At 48.0% G+C, this 12,649-nt stretch overlaps 1 protein-coding gene across 2 annotated transcripts in view; it reads right to left on the bottom strand.

The window, feature by feature from the left end:
- Positions 1-3,287, bottom strand: part of SLC4A4 (solute carrier family 4 member 4) — a 143,512-nt gene extending 140,225 nt beyond the window's left edge. Inside the window, exon 1 of one of the 2 annotated variants that reach the window (XM_086611328.1) lies at positions 3,110-3,287. In XM_086611328.1, the coding sequence (XP_086467454.1) occupies positions 3,110-3,287 (178 nt within the window). The remainder of the gene's footprint in view (positions 1-3,109) is intronic. The other variant, XM_086611329.1, reaches the window with a different exon arrangement.
- Positions 3,288-12,649: the final 9,362 nt, after the last annotated feature.

Below are 12,649 nucleotides of genomic sequence, written 5' to 3'. Positions count from 1 at the left end.
CTATCAACATTACATTTACTCAGCAAGGGCTTGACCGACAGTTGCCCCAAGCTGAAAGTATCTCAACGTTCTACTGACCAGAAACACCCGTTTTTCCCCCCTCCTTAAAAAGCCAAGTCCTCCCCTCTCCCCTACACCACTACAAAATCAAATTAGTGTTAATTAATTCAGAGTTGTTATCTCCATCTCATAGACGTAACACGAGGTCATCAGTTACCAACACGATGTCACCAAGCTGGTCCTCTCTTCTTGCAGAAAATCAAAAGAGGGATGCTCAAAATGAAAACTTTCTGTTGGAAATCAAAATGATTCACAAGCAGGCTGCTTTCTAAGCACGTTATGTTTCACAGTAAGGTTTTCCCTGTTCTCTCCTTACAAACTCCTGCAGCCAGAGACTCCCCACGTCCCACTGCCCCAACACTACACTGTCACCTCTCTTCTGATGAAGGCTACAATTCCCCTTTCCCTAGCAGTGGGAAAAGAAAACGGACTCTGCTCTCTGCTCAGTGGTGTGTTGGTTTTTTTATCCTACAAGTTTAGTGAAACTAAGAACAGTTTTAAATAAAGTGAGAAATGTGATCAATATTGACTGCTGGCTGCAAAAAAGGATTGGGAGAGGAACGGGACGAAGAGGCAAGAGAGGCAAGCAACGTGATGATACGTATGTTGTTTCCTCTTGAAAGTAGGCTAAATCTAAAAACTATCTGAAAAATAAACTACACCTGGAAGGAACAATTCCACTCACTATTACCTTCTTCTACAGAGGATGCAGCGACTCTAAGCCTTTCAGAAAAGCAAGTTATAACCATACCATGAAAGCTAGAGAAGTGAAGGACAGCACTTCAGAGGTAACACCTTTAGGTCTCGAGACAAATGCTCTTCTCCTCGCAACCACTTCACTGGCAGTGCAGAAACCCAGCAGAGGGACTTAAAAGCATCTGCACCGAGCGTAAGCCAAAGGTCCTCAATCTGACACTCTAGCCTGTCCACTGAATCTTAAACTGAAAGAGGGGAGATTTGGATTGGATCTAAGAAAGAAATTCTCCACTCTGAGGGTGGTGAGGCACTGGATCAGGTTGCCCAGAGCAGCTGTGGATGCTCCATCCCTGGAAGTGTTCAAGGCCACACTGGATGAGGCTTTGTGCAACCTGGTGTAGCGGAGGGTGTCCCTGCCCATGGCAGGGGGGTTGAAACGAGATGGTCTTGAAGGTCCCTTCCAACCCAAACCATTCTGTGATTCTATGATTACTTACACCGTGGTAATGCCCCAAATTTACCAAGAAGGCTACGAATTCGAGACCATCCCGCTCCAGAAGAGCGGAGTGGCTGTGCAGCAACTCACCACCCAAACCATACCGGCACCACACGTGCCACGGTGACACCGACGGATGCTACAGCCCCCGCGGTGGCCCCGCCACCAACGGCAGCTCCTTTTGTCACTTAGCTAGGTCCGTGGTGGAAGCCTGGTGGGAATCAAGGCGCTGCCTTTAGCACGAACGAGGGAATTAGCTGGTTACATGGCTCGGAGTCTCTCCAGAGGCTCAGACAAGCAGCTCCAGTTCCCGGGGACCTGTCGCGTGCAATTAGAAATACTGGTTTCATCTCCCCTTCTCCTTACCCCGGCGAGATGAGCGGTGACCAGTCCATTAGCCCGACTACATCAAATGAGGAGATCTACACTGAAACGAGAAGATAACTACCCCACATCTACCCACACTATTTAAAGCGTTAAGCACAACCTTTTTGACCTGCAGACAGTTAAAAGGACAGTCCCACACTGCTCGTCACAAACAAAAATTTTTATTATATTTCTGGAGTGTCACACGCGGGCAATACACCACAAGGGCATCCCGTAACGTTTAAGACGGCAAAATAAAATAAATACTCTTCCTCTCTCCCATCTCCAACGTTCCTGTTAAGCCAATGCATCAGTTATTCCACAAGCAAAAGGCTAAGGCAAAACCCCTGCCATGCCAGCCTGGCAGACAGCAAACGGCCTAATTAAACCCAACATGATGATTTATAGCTACTGAGCACAGATGACTTGATCCGACAGAGGAAGAAACCACAGGCTTTTTCCTGGTTTGATTTGCTGGAAGTGTTCTAATTCATCTTTTCAGAGATTATTTTCTTTCACACTGCTTGATCCTTGACCGCCCGTTATCGGTGACAACGACACAGCTGCGACCCTACAGCTTTCAAAACGTTTTAAACCCAAAAGCCACAGGCATTTGTTTGCAAATAAAGGGATTTGAATAAAATAACATACCTAAGTCGAGAGGGGAAGGAGAGCACCGTGAGGTGAAACGCTGGCCCCCTTCCCCTTCTAGGTAGGATACGTACCCTATCGTCCCTTCTTCCTTCTCCCTCACCACGGTCAAGAGACCCTCATAAACCAAAAAGAAGAGAACTTGCTGCAAATAATTCATTCCTATCAGCTTCAATGTCCCCAAACAACCTTCGACTCAACTCCTTTAAATTCCTCCTACCTTTGGGATTTCACAACGTTTCTAGTTAGAAAATAAAACCACTTTCAAAGGAGTCTACTCCTTTCCTAAAGATCGAGGAAGCTCTTTGCTCTGTTAAAAAGTTCCTCTCCAAGGGCAAAACCTTCTCCTTACGCCGTCTCAGCTGAAACGACAACCCAGGAAAACGTCCACCTGCTGCCTTATGACACTCGGGCACCAATTCTGCTGTTTTTTCCAGTTCCCTTCTCCGTCTGCGACACCTGCCACCGTATTCCGGCCCTTCCGAGCGCGGGGGCGACACGCCAGCGTTGCCAAAACTATATTCACAGAGCGAAGAAGAACTAATAGCTCCGACAGATTTCAGAGCCACTCTCCAAGACAGAGCAAACACGACTCGGTGGGGAGCGGAAACCTTTGCCGGCAGCATGTAACATCACGTTGCCTCCCAGACTGAAAAAGAGGATTTCTTTAAAAAGCCAGTTTCACCCCCATCAAGCTTACCGGCCTTTCAGTCAATTTTAGGATTAATTACTCGGCGAAACAAAGGCGCCCTTTTCCTCCGCTATCCGACCGCGCCGACGTTAAACACAAACACAGATTGCGAAGGCACTCTTCCTCCCCGGCAGCCCGAGGTCTCTTACCTTCCACTTCTTCTTCATCACATACATGCTTAAGGAAGGAAGCCCCTCTATCCAGCACTGCCTCGTCCTCCATCCTATAGTAATAGAAAAGAAAAAAGGAATGCTCAGACTTCTCCTGGAGCGAGCTATTTGAACCGGCCCAGGTCCTGGGCAGGTTCACTTGCAAGCTGCTGTTCATGTTCCCGTGGGCACCGCTCTTCTCCTTCCAGTGCCTGCTGTTCCTTCATAGAGCTCCTTTCCAACGGCGTTGGGTGCAAAGCCGGCCTCGCACAGCTCCAATTCTAACCTTGAGATGACATCAGTGGTGCCAGGTGGGAGAAAAGTAATCCCAGCTACAAGTCTTTGTTTTTTCTTTGTTTGTTTTTTTTCCCCCTGTATCTTGTTTTCCTTTTTTTTGCCCCCTCCCCTCCTTTTTCCTTTGTTCTAAACAGGCAGTACACAAGCACAGGCAAGGTGGGACTCTAAGCAACAGCCAAGAGTTGGTGGAATTCCCGTTTCCCTGTAAGCTCTTTGGGAAGACCTCCGCCACGGAGCAAGCGGGCACGCTAGGCGCAGACAGGCGCACGCTTCCCAGTGCCCAGCGGGAGAGCAGCCCGCAGCCAGCCCCTTAATACCAGTAAAGCACACTTGTCTGGCGAGAGGCAAGCCGCCTGTCACATGTTGGCCTTACGGAAATCTGCCATCCGAGGATTAGCCAGAGCCTGCACTAAGTCAGACCATCACAGCAGTCATTTATGTGTGTCACCCCTTCATTCATCCATCTGGGGACGGGTGGGAGCACTCGCCTTCTTTCTCCTCCTCTTAGCCACTTCTGTGGACAGAAGACATACCTAATTCTACACCTCTCCCGGAAAATTGTCGCTGCCCAGAAGCGGCGCTGCTGGGTTTCACCCACAAAGTAAGACCCTCCACGTTTTCCGAAGGTTCATCTGCAAATTTACTGTTGACAAGCAAATACAAAAATGCTAAAATAACAAAGGAAAAAAAAATCTAGCTGTATTAAATAATCTCCTTTCATATCGCTTAGAGCCTAAGCACACATTTGCTGCTCGCTGTGGAAGCTTCTTTCTTATAGAATCATGGAATGGTTTGGGTTGGAAGGGACCTCAAAGATCATCTCGTTCCAACCCCCCTGCCATGGGCAGGGACACCCTCCACTACACCAGGTTGCCCAAAGCATCATCCAACCTGGCCTGAAACACTTCCAGGGATGGGACAGCCACAGCTTCTCTGGGCAACCCGGTCCAGTGACTCACCACCCTCAGAGTGAAAAATTTCTTCCTTATATCCAATCCACATCTCCCCTCTTTCAGTTTAAAGCCATTGCCCCTTGTCCTGTCACTACATGCCCTTGTAAAAAGCCCCTCTCCAGCTTTCCTGTAGGCCCCCTTTAAGTACTGGAAGGCTGCAATAACACAAGTGGAGATCGAGCTGGCAACCTGTTCTCCTATCAACGTCAAGAAACAGACATGTGTGGGTAACAATCAAAACCCAACACCTTTTCCTTGTGTTCCCTAGATGGAATAGGAAGAAACTTGGTACAGGAGGAGACAAAGCCTTCCAAACTTCACCTGGACATCACTTCCACTTGTGATCCTGCAAGATACTCCAAGGGCAGTCGCTGCAAACACTTTGTAGAGCTTTCTAAGGACACGTTGGAATTCAAGAGAGCATAAAAATCCTATTAACGAATATCAAGAAATCAGAGTATCTTGGGATGTCTACCTTGCATGTCAACACCTACCTGAAAAAAAAAATAAAGAAGTTCAGCTACTAAAGTACCAGAGCCCTCATTTTTCTGAAAGCAGCAGCACAGCAGCCGTTCTCCCAGCTTTGCCAAGTTCTCCTCCACCTCCAGCATCTCTACTAACACACCGTCGGCCTCATCCTTGGCTCTCAGTCTGCAGCTCAGCTCCCATGACCGAGTCTCAGATACGTCACGGATAAAAGACAGCAAAGCAAACCAGGTCAGATTGAAGCCCACTAACTAAGCACACGGAAACACACATTTTTTCATCTGGATTATTGGACGGCAGCGAATAACACAGCACCATGCCCAGAAACGAACACGGGCATCAGCTCCTGAGTTTAGGTCCAGCTCAGATATCTGGGGCAAGGCTCGTCTCCACTTTGCACCAGCTGCTTCTGCCAGAGACCCAGAAGCCAGGGGAGGTGAAGAACAAGTTTCTCTGACTTAAGAAAGGACCCATCCTGCAAAGGGGGACGACGTGCTTCTCACCAGCAGAACCCACCACGGTGGCACTCGGGCACGCACGCAGAAGCCTTGCCCGAAAGCTCCTGTTCTTCGTTAAATTATTTATAAAGACTAATTATGCATCCTTTCTAAGGCAACAAAAGGGAACATATTTCATGGCTGCTCTTGCCAGTTTGTAACAGTTGTGAAGGCACACCCCAATTTTTATTTTATTTTTATTTTAATTTACTTGCGCTCAAAGCAGCACAGTAGCTACTTGCTATAAACACAACTGAAAACATCTGGAGCAGATGGAACTGGATTTCCAGACCAAAGACAAACCGCACGCGCTTTATGACTCCGTAAAGGCTGTTCTTGCAGTTCCACACCCAACGTGCCCCGGCATTTCCCTCCGTTCCCAAGTGTGTGTGTACGTGTGCGCCCACACCTCTGCATCCCACAGCCCCTGCTCCTACACTCTTTCCCAAGGCTGGTTTCTCCGCATCATCTTAAGGGGCATCAGTTCCGGTGTGCGGCAAGTGAGAAGCAACAGTCTCATGGCAAGGAGGGGAGAGGGAGGAAAGAGAAGGAAGGACAGGAGCAATTCCCACTGCCCGCAAGGCACACAGTGCTGAAAATTCACTGGGTGCCATCCAGCTATTAAAACATCTGCCCAAATTCCACGAATCACAGCACCACAGAATGGTTTGGGTTGGAAGGGACCTCAAAGATCATCCAGTTCCAACCCCCCTGCCATAGGCAGAGACACCCTCCACTACACCAGGTTGCTCAAAGCCTCATCCAACCTGGCTTTGAACACTGCCAGGGATGGGGCAGCCACGGCTTCTCTGGGCAACCTGTTCCAGTGCCTCACCACCCTCAGAGGGAAGAATTTCTTCCTTAGATCCCATTGAAATCTCCCCTCTTTCAGTTTAAAGCCATTGCCCCTTGTCCTGTCACTACACACCCTTGTCCAAAGCTCCTCTCCAGCTTTCTTGTAGCCCCTTTAGTTACTGGAAGGCTGCCAGAAGGTCTCGCCGGAGCCTTCTCTTCTCCAGGATGAACAATCCCAACTCTCTCAGCCTGTCTCCATAGCTGAGATGCTCCAATCCTTGCATCATCATCTTTGGCCTCCTCTGGACCTGCTCCAACAGCTCCATGTCCTTGTGATGTTGGGGGTCCCAGAGCTGAACACACCCCACCCACAGCACCACGTCCTTCCAGCACCACCGCTGAGCATCCAGGGCAGCCCCTCCCTGCAGGCAACAGGAACGGACCCCCCAGCTTCCCCCTGTGCTCCCAGTAACAGCACCTTTCCTCCCTCGGATGGCTTTATCGCGTTGAACAGCTGCGCTTTCTAGCTGCAGAGGGTTGGAAAACTGCTTACGACACATCGATGCTTTCCCTGAAACGAGCGCAGAGCAGATCCGAAGGAGCTGGGGGGGGTTTAACGGGCCAGGAATAGAGCTTGGGTCGCCTTGGCACGGCGCCCCGGCTCTAATCCGCAGGAGTTTAGTGATTAGACTCCCAAGCACCACCTCCCTTGACTTGGTCTTTTCTGCCCTTCTCAGATTACTGCAGGATTTCTTCAGGCCAAAAATCTTAGCAAGAAAACATCCTTTATCAATTTGCATGGGGGGAAATATTTCAGCCCCTGGAATTCTTCAAATAACATGAAACGAGAGTTGCCAAAATTGGGGAAAAAAAAAAAATAATCATGTGAAACAACAAGAAAAATCTTCACTTGGGTCTTCAGGGGATGGCAGAGTCCTGTCAGTGAAGCACTGCAGAAAGAAAAGGTATTTTCAGCATCCCACACACTGGATGAGCCACACACACTGGATCCAAGTTGAGAAGGGGCAGAAATTTTGGTAGGGCTTCTCAACAGAAACGTGCCTTAGTTTAAGCCTGGTTTACCAGCTCCATGTAGTAGCATAAAAAGCATGGGACATTCAGACATTTTTTGTCTAGGTCCCCATTCTCATTACAGCTACTGCAAGGTTTTGGAAACAAACCTAAAAAATTCATTTAAAAAATAGAATCATAGAATGGTTTGGGTTAGAAGGGACCTCAAAGATCATCTCGTTCCAACCCCCCTGCCATGGGCAGGGACACCCTCCACTACACCAAGTTGCTCAAAGCCTCATCCAAGCTGGCCTTGAACACTTCCAGGGATGGGGCAGCCACAGCTTCTCTGGGCAACCTGTTCCAGTGCCTCACCACCCTCATTGTAAAAAATTTCTTCCTTAGATCTAATCAAAACTTCAGTTTTCTATTTTCAAGGTCTAGATGTGAGCAAGTTGTGTACTCTGACAGGATATACTCGAGTGAAAAAATACGAGCTGCTTGAGTGATTGGCTTCTCTGGGTGGATCACTGGATCGGTACCAAACGCTTTTAGAAGCAACGTTACGTGTCGATAGGATTTTAACAAGAGTCACACATGGCCCACCCAACACAGTCCCCAACTCCAACCAACACTTGCAGACCCCTCGCAGGCCCAGCTCACACAAATATCCTACCAGATGACTCCTAAAGAGCAAGACCAACTTCATACTAACTCGGACTTCATAACGGAGAGGAAATTCAGAATACAACAGGCAAAAGTGAAGGAAATTGAATCAAGAAGAAAAGTTCTCCAGCAAGCAGGGCACTGAGAAACGAGCAATGCCTCTCTGCTCCCGGTGACTTTGGAAGGAAGAGTGTTTCTGAGCCTTCATGGCAAACCTCATCAGAGTTCTAAAGGAAAGCGCTGTGGCTCAAAATCAAATTATTTGTGATAGCCTAAAAAAAAAAATATTAAAAAACTAAAAAAACCACACACAAACCCCAAAACAAAACCAAACAACACAACAAAAAACTCCAACAAAGAAACCAACAAAACCCAACCAATTACTCAAAAACTTTGTCTCCTTGCCCTTGCCTACGCTGCTGTGGTGGTCCCTGTTTTGCTCCTCACGTTACAAAGTCCTGAGGTTGGTCATTGTCACAGCACCCAACACCAGCGACACGTCTCGACGGCAGCTCGGAGTCCCCCCAAGCTTTGCCCCCTCCCCAGCACTTCTTACAACTCCATCATTGATGATGGGAGAAGAGGGGAAGGTGGCGTTGGGCGCCGATGAAGCTGCTGTGGCTTCACGAGGCATCGCACGGAGATACGGCTCGCTCGGGCGAACCGACGCACGACGTCACTGGGGAGCGGGAAAGCAGAGTTGGGAATCGCCGATAAGCTTTTACGATTCTGCCCGTTTCAAACATCTTTTGCAATCAGGAAGCAACTCCAGCAAACTCTGGACTGAACAAAGGGGAAAAAAAAAAACAAACCCACAACTCCCCACGAGCCAGCTCTGTAACTGAATCAGCGTTAACGCACAGCCCGTGTGAAAGTCCCATCTCAAGGTTGCTTCTCGGAGCCTGGCATCATCGGGGTTTTCAGCCGAGGAGGCTCAACAGCTCCCAGCGAACGGACAACTCCCTTTGACAGCTTGATCCATACGGATGCTCCAACGCGCTACGCAAAGGACTCCTGTACCTCTGCGATTCCGCCCCGCGCTGCTAGGAACAACGCGGAGTGACCCACGTTGTGTTTTGGCCGCTGGTCATGGCGAGCAGAGCTGGCAAGAAGAAACATGACGTGCCTTGTGAGGGAGAGCCGCGGGTACGACCACAGCTCCCCTCCACGCTGCTCCCCACGAGGTCTATTCCTGACACCCGAGCTGGCATTCCAAGTCCTTCACCAGACTGAGACACCTTCTCCACCACCAAAACTACTTGTGACTAGCAACATCGTTCAACCATCACCAACAGTGGAACAACGCGACTGTTTGCTGGACACGGAGGCTCTGGCAAACGGGATGCACAGGGCCTGGACCTGCGGAGAGAGAAAAGCCACCAAAGACTTCCCTGGCAGTGACAACCTGCATCTTGACCACCTCACCCAAGTCAGATGCTGAGTGTACAAGTATCCCAAAGATTGGGGGTCAATAAGCTGGACACACTGCTGCTGTCAACAGGCTGCTGAGATAACAAAGCAATGTTACTTCTTTTCTCTGCAACCTGTGAAGCGTTCAGATACTGCCATGAGAGCGGCCAAGTCACCGGGAAACTCGGAAAGAGACTTGGTCCCAACTGATTCTCTCACAGCCCGTACGCAAACGCTTCAATAAACAAACCTAATTCGACCGATTCCTTTTTAGGGCCGAGACGTGGGTTGTTTTTCTCGCTTACTTGCATATGGGCTCTATCACCCAGAAGAATGAGCTTCTGACTGTACTCAGCACGGTCTGGCTGATGCACTTTGAGAACACGTTGCCAAATTTATCTTGGATGCGTTTTCCCCTGTCAGCTCTAAACCAGCATTTATTTACACGCTTTCTCAGCAAAAGGTTGTCCTCACCCAGAGCAGAGGAGGACAGAAGCCTCTGCTTTCCGCGGAAAGAACTTGCGCTATAATATTTTTAAATCCAAACATCAATCCAGCTTCTTTTAAAATAACTCTTGATAACCAACAGGGAACCAACGCCCAAGACGACAGCTTTGCACAATGTGACGGAGTAGAGCAGATGCAGACAGACTCATCTCAGCTCTCCCCAATCCCGCAGCCCTCTCCTCCGAACGGACAACGCCGTTCCCCTTGTCCACATCAACACCGATCACCTCCAGTACGGGATCATGAGACAAGTACCAACACCACAAGACTAAAATCCGCCAACGCAAGCAAGGTGCTAAAGCACCCGTTTCTCTGAGGACATGGAGGAAAAGGCTGGAACGTACACAACCTCGAGGGAGCGCCAACCAACCCCTTGGGTTGGGCTGTGCTTTTCCGTTCTGCAGCACCGACTCCTACTTCCGAGTTCCAACGAACCGCCCCACGTGTTGGACCCCAACGCGCAGGACACGGCTGCTGATTAATCAGATGCGTGGTAGGGAAAACAAGGCAAATAGCAAGGAAGCTCTGCAAGTTTGTCATCCTACTACCAGCTTACAAGCAACTGCACGTTCTGCATTACTCGTCTTTTCAAAGGGTGTGTGAAAACTCAAGGGTTCACTGCTGCTTGGGTCTCTCAAGCACGACGGTGACACAAGCCTATCCTTACTTGACATGGAACCACGCTTGATAAAGGGCCGTTGGAGGAAGGAGGAGCAACGCACAGGGTAAGGATGCCCCTCGACAGCCCACATAAATCCCCGAGGTTACGCTTCCCACCTTCCCGTCCCACAAGGTCCTTTGACGGAAGCCCACCTAGGGCAGAGCCAGGACAAGACGGCACGCTAACATGCTCTTCGCATACAGCTACAAGAAAAGCATCCAAATTTCACGCTATTTCACTTTTTTTTTTTTTTTTTGTAACCCATCCTCACGCTCAGAATGTTCTTGAGACTAAGTCATTTAAATAGACACCTTCTCTCAGTGCTTTTCTTAGTCCCTTGGAGACCTCCTTTCTGGGAGGTTGCCTCCCCATCAGTGTTTCATTCAATTGAAATATTTCTCCTGTCAACTCGCACCGTGGCCTTGACAGCCCCTGAGGAAGACCTGGAGAAAACCACAAACCAAGGCTACCACGTGCCTCTGACCCATCGTGCAGCATCAAGTAGAACAAAAACCTCAAAACAGGTTATTTGGTTGAAATGTCGCCATTACACGGGTGTCACTCCGGAACACGCAGCCCATTCGTTCAGGAATACTGTGCTGTGCTATTCGGATCACTAAACGTGGGTTTAGCATTAATGAGACATTTTTGAAAATGGCAGGGGGAGGGGAGGTATGAGGGCAGGGACTTCTATTCATTTGGGTTTTAAATAAATTCCCAATTAAGTCGTTTCATTGTTAAGTGAAACGTTTCACTCTACAGAGGTGTTCCCAGGGATTGAAATTTAGTCTCATTATTGGATTTAAATACAAGTCTTGGTTCTTGACTAAAGTTTTCAAAACTCTTACTGAGTGGAACATCAAGAACCCTAAAGGTTTCTCTCAACAGACAGGTGAAGCCTGTGAGAGCACTCTACTGAAACCAACGTAAGAATCAATTGAATTTATTTTGACAAAATAAGTTGTATCATTTAGATTTCAATGGAAGTCTCCAACAACTTCAGGAGAACTCCTTAACTTAGATACATTCCAAAAATGAATAACTACTAGGAAAACTAATGAGGGGAGAACGCAATTGAAAGCTTTCTTCTGCACAAACAAGAATGCAACATCATCAAAGCAGAGGGAAATACAGGGGGGCTCTTGGCACTGGGCTCCGGGGCAGGTGTAGCAGTTGAAGGCATTGTTCTATTATGTTTAGATTGCTGACCATAAAATGACGCAACTCCATAAAAACTGATAAAGCCAGCTACTTGTTTGTTTCCATTTCCTTCTCTTAAAGGAAACCACGGAGCTGTAACTGGAGACATACCAGCAAGGAGAAGGCCACATTTCATTCCAGCTTAACTTGGAAGGGCTAGCACCCAGGTCAAAGCCCTCTCTCGAGCAGGACGAGGTGAACCTCTACAGCTGACCACCTGGTTCCTGACACTTTCCACGTACACCTGCTATATTTAATGGAGCTGGAGCCCTATAGACACGCTCTGAAAGGAATTCAGGATTCCACTTACGTAGGAGCTCCGCGAGATGAGCCAATCGACGGGAAGAAGTGATTTCGGACTGCAAATATTATGAATGTATCTGTTTAAGGCGAACATAAACCAGACATTTTTGTAGCTTAGTTTTCTACAAAGCATGAAATATAAATCACGAAAAAAATTTCTCTAGAGGCAGAATGGTGTCAAGTTTGAAACTCAAAAGCAGTAGTGGATTTTTCCTAAAAATTATTTCAAGACAGCCTGCAGGATCCGATTTTTTTTTTTTTTTGGCCATTTATTACCGTGACAATGTCACGTCCCGCAATATTTTTGTCACAATTTTATGCCTTATAGGCAACTTCTTACTTGACCGTGTTTTACACATTCAGTTGGCTACCCATACATTTTTTTTCAGTTTTGCATAGTAATAGAAAAAAGAACCGAGTGCAATGTCGGCATGAAAAAGTTCCTCAAGTCCTCCACCTGCTTGGAAGAAAAGGGTTAGGGAATTCTTAGGGGCAATTCAAAAATGGGAAAGAGGTGGGAAGAGAGGGCTTATTTCAGGAGCGGACTCAACAAGAAGGGTAACACAAAAAGACGACTGCAAGACATGAAGCTGATGTTTCCCTCACTTAAAGAAAATTAGGCAGCGTAGGACAGATTTACAATTTAGTGCGTGACTCGAGGCTCAATAAACAAACAAAACTGCTCCAGAGGGTGGATTTATGAGAGCTTTTTCATGTACTCCTCAACTAAACCCGTGTCCATTGAAAAACAATC

Source organism: Tauraco erythrolophus, chromosome 5, assembly GCF_009769465.1.
Source record: "Tauraco erythrolophus isolate bTauEry1 chromosome 5, bTauEry1.pri, whole genome shotgun sequence".
In the NCBI taxonomy this organism is placed as follows: domain Eukaryota; kingdom Metazoa; phylum Chordata; class Aves; order Musophagiformes; family Musophagidae; genus Tauraco; species Tauraco erythrolophus.
The sequence above is the reverse complement of the archived record's forward strand: the minus strand, read 5'-3'. Positions and strand labels throughout refer to the sequence as shown.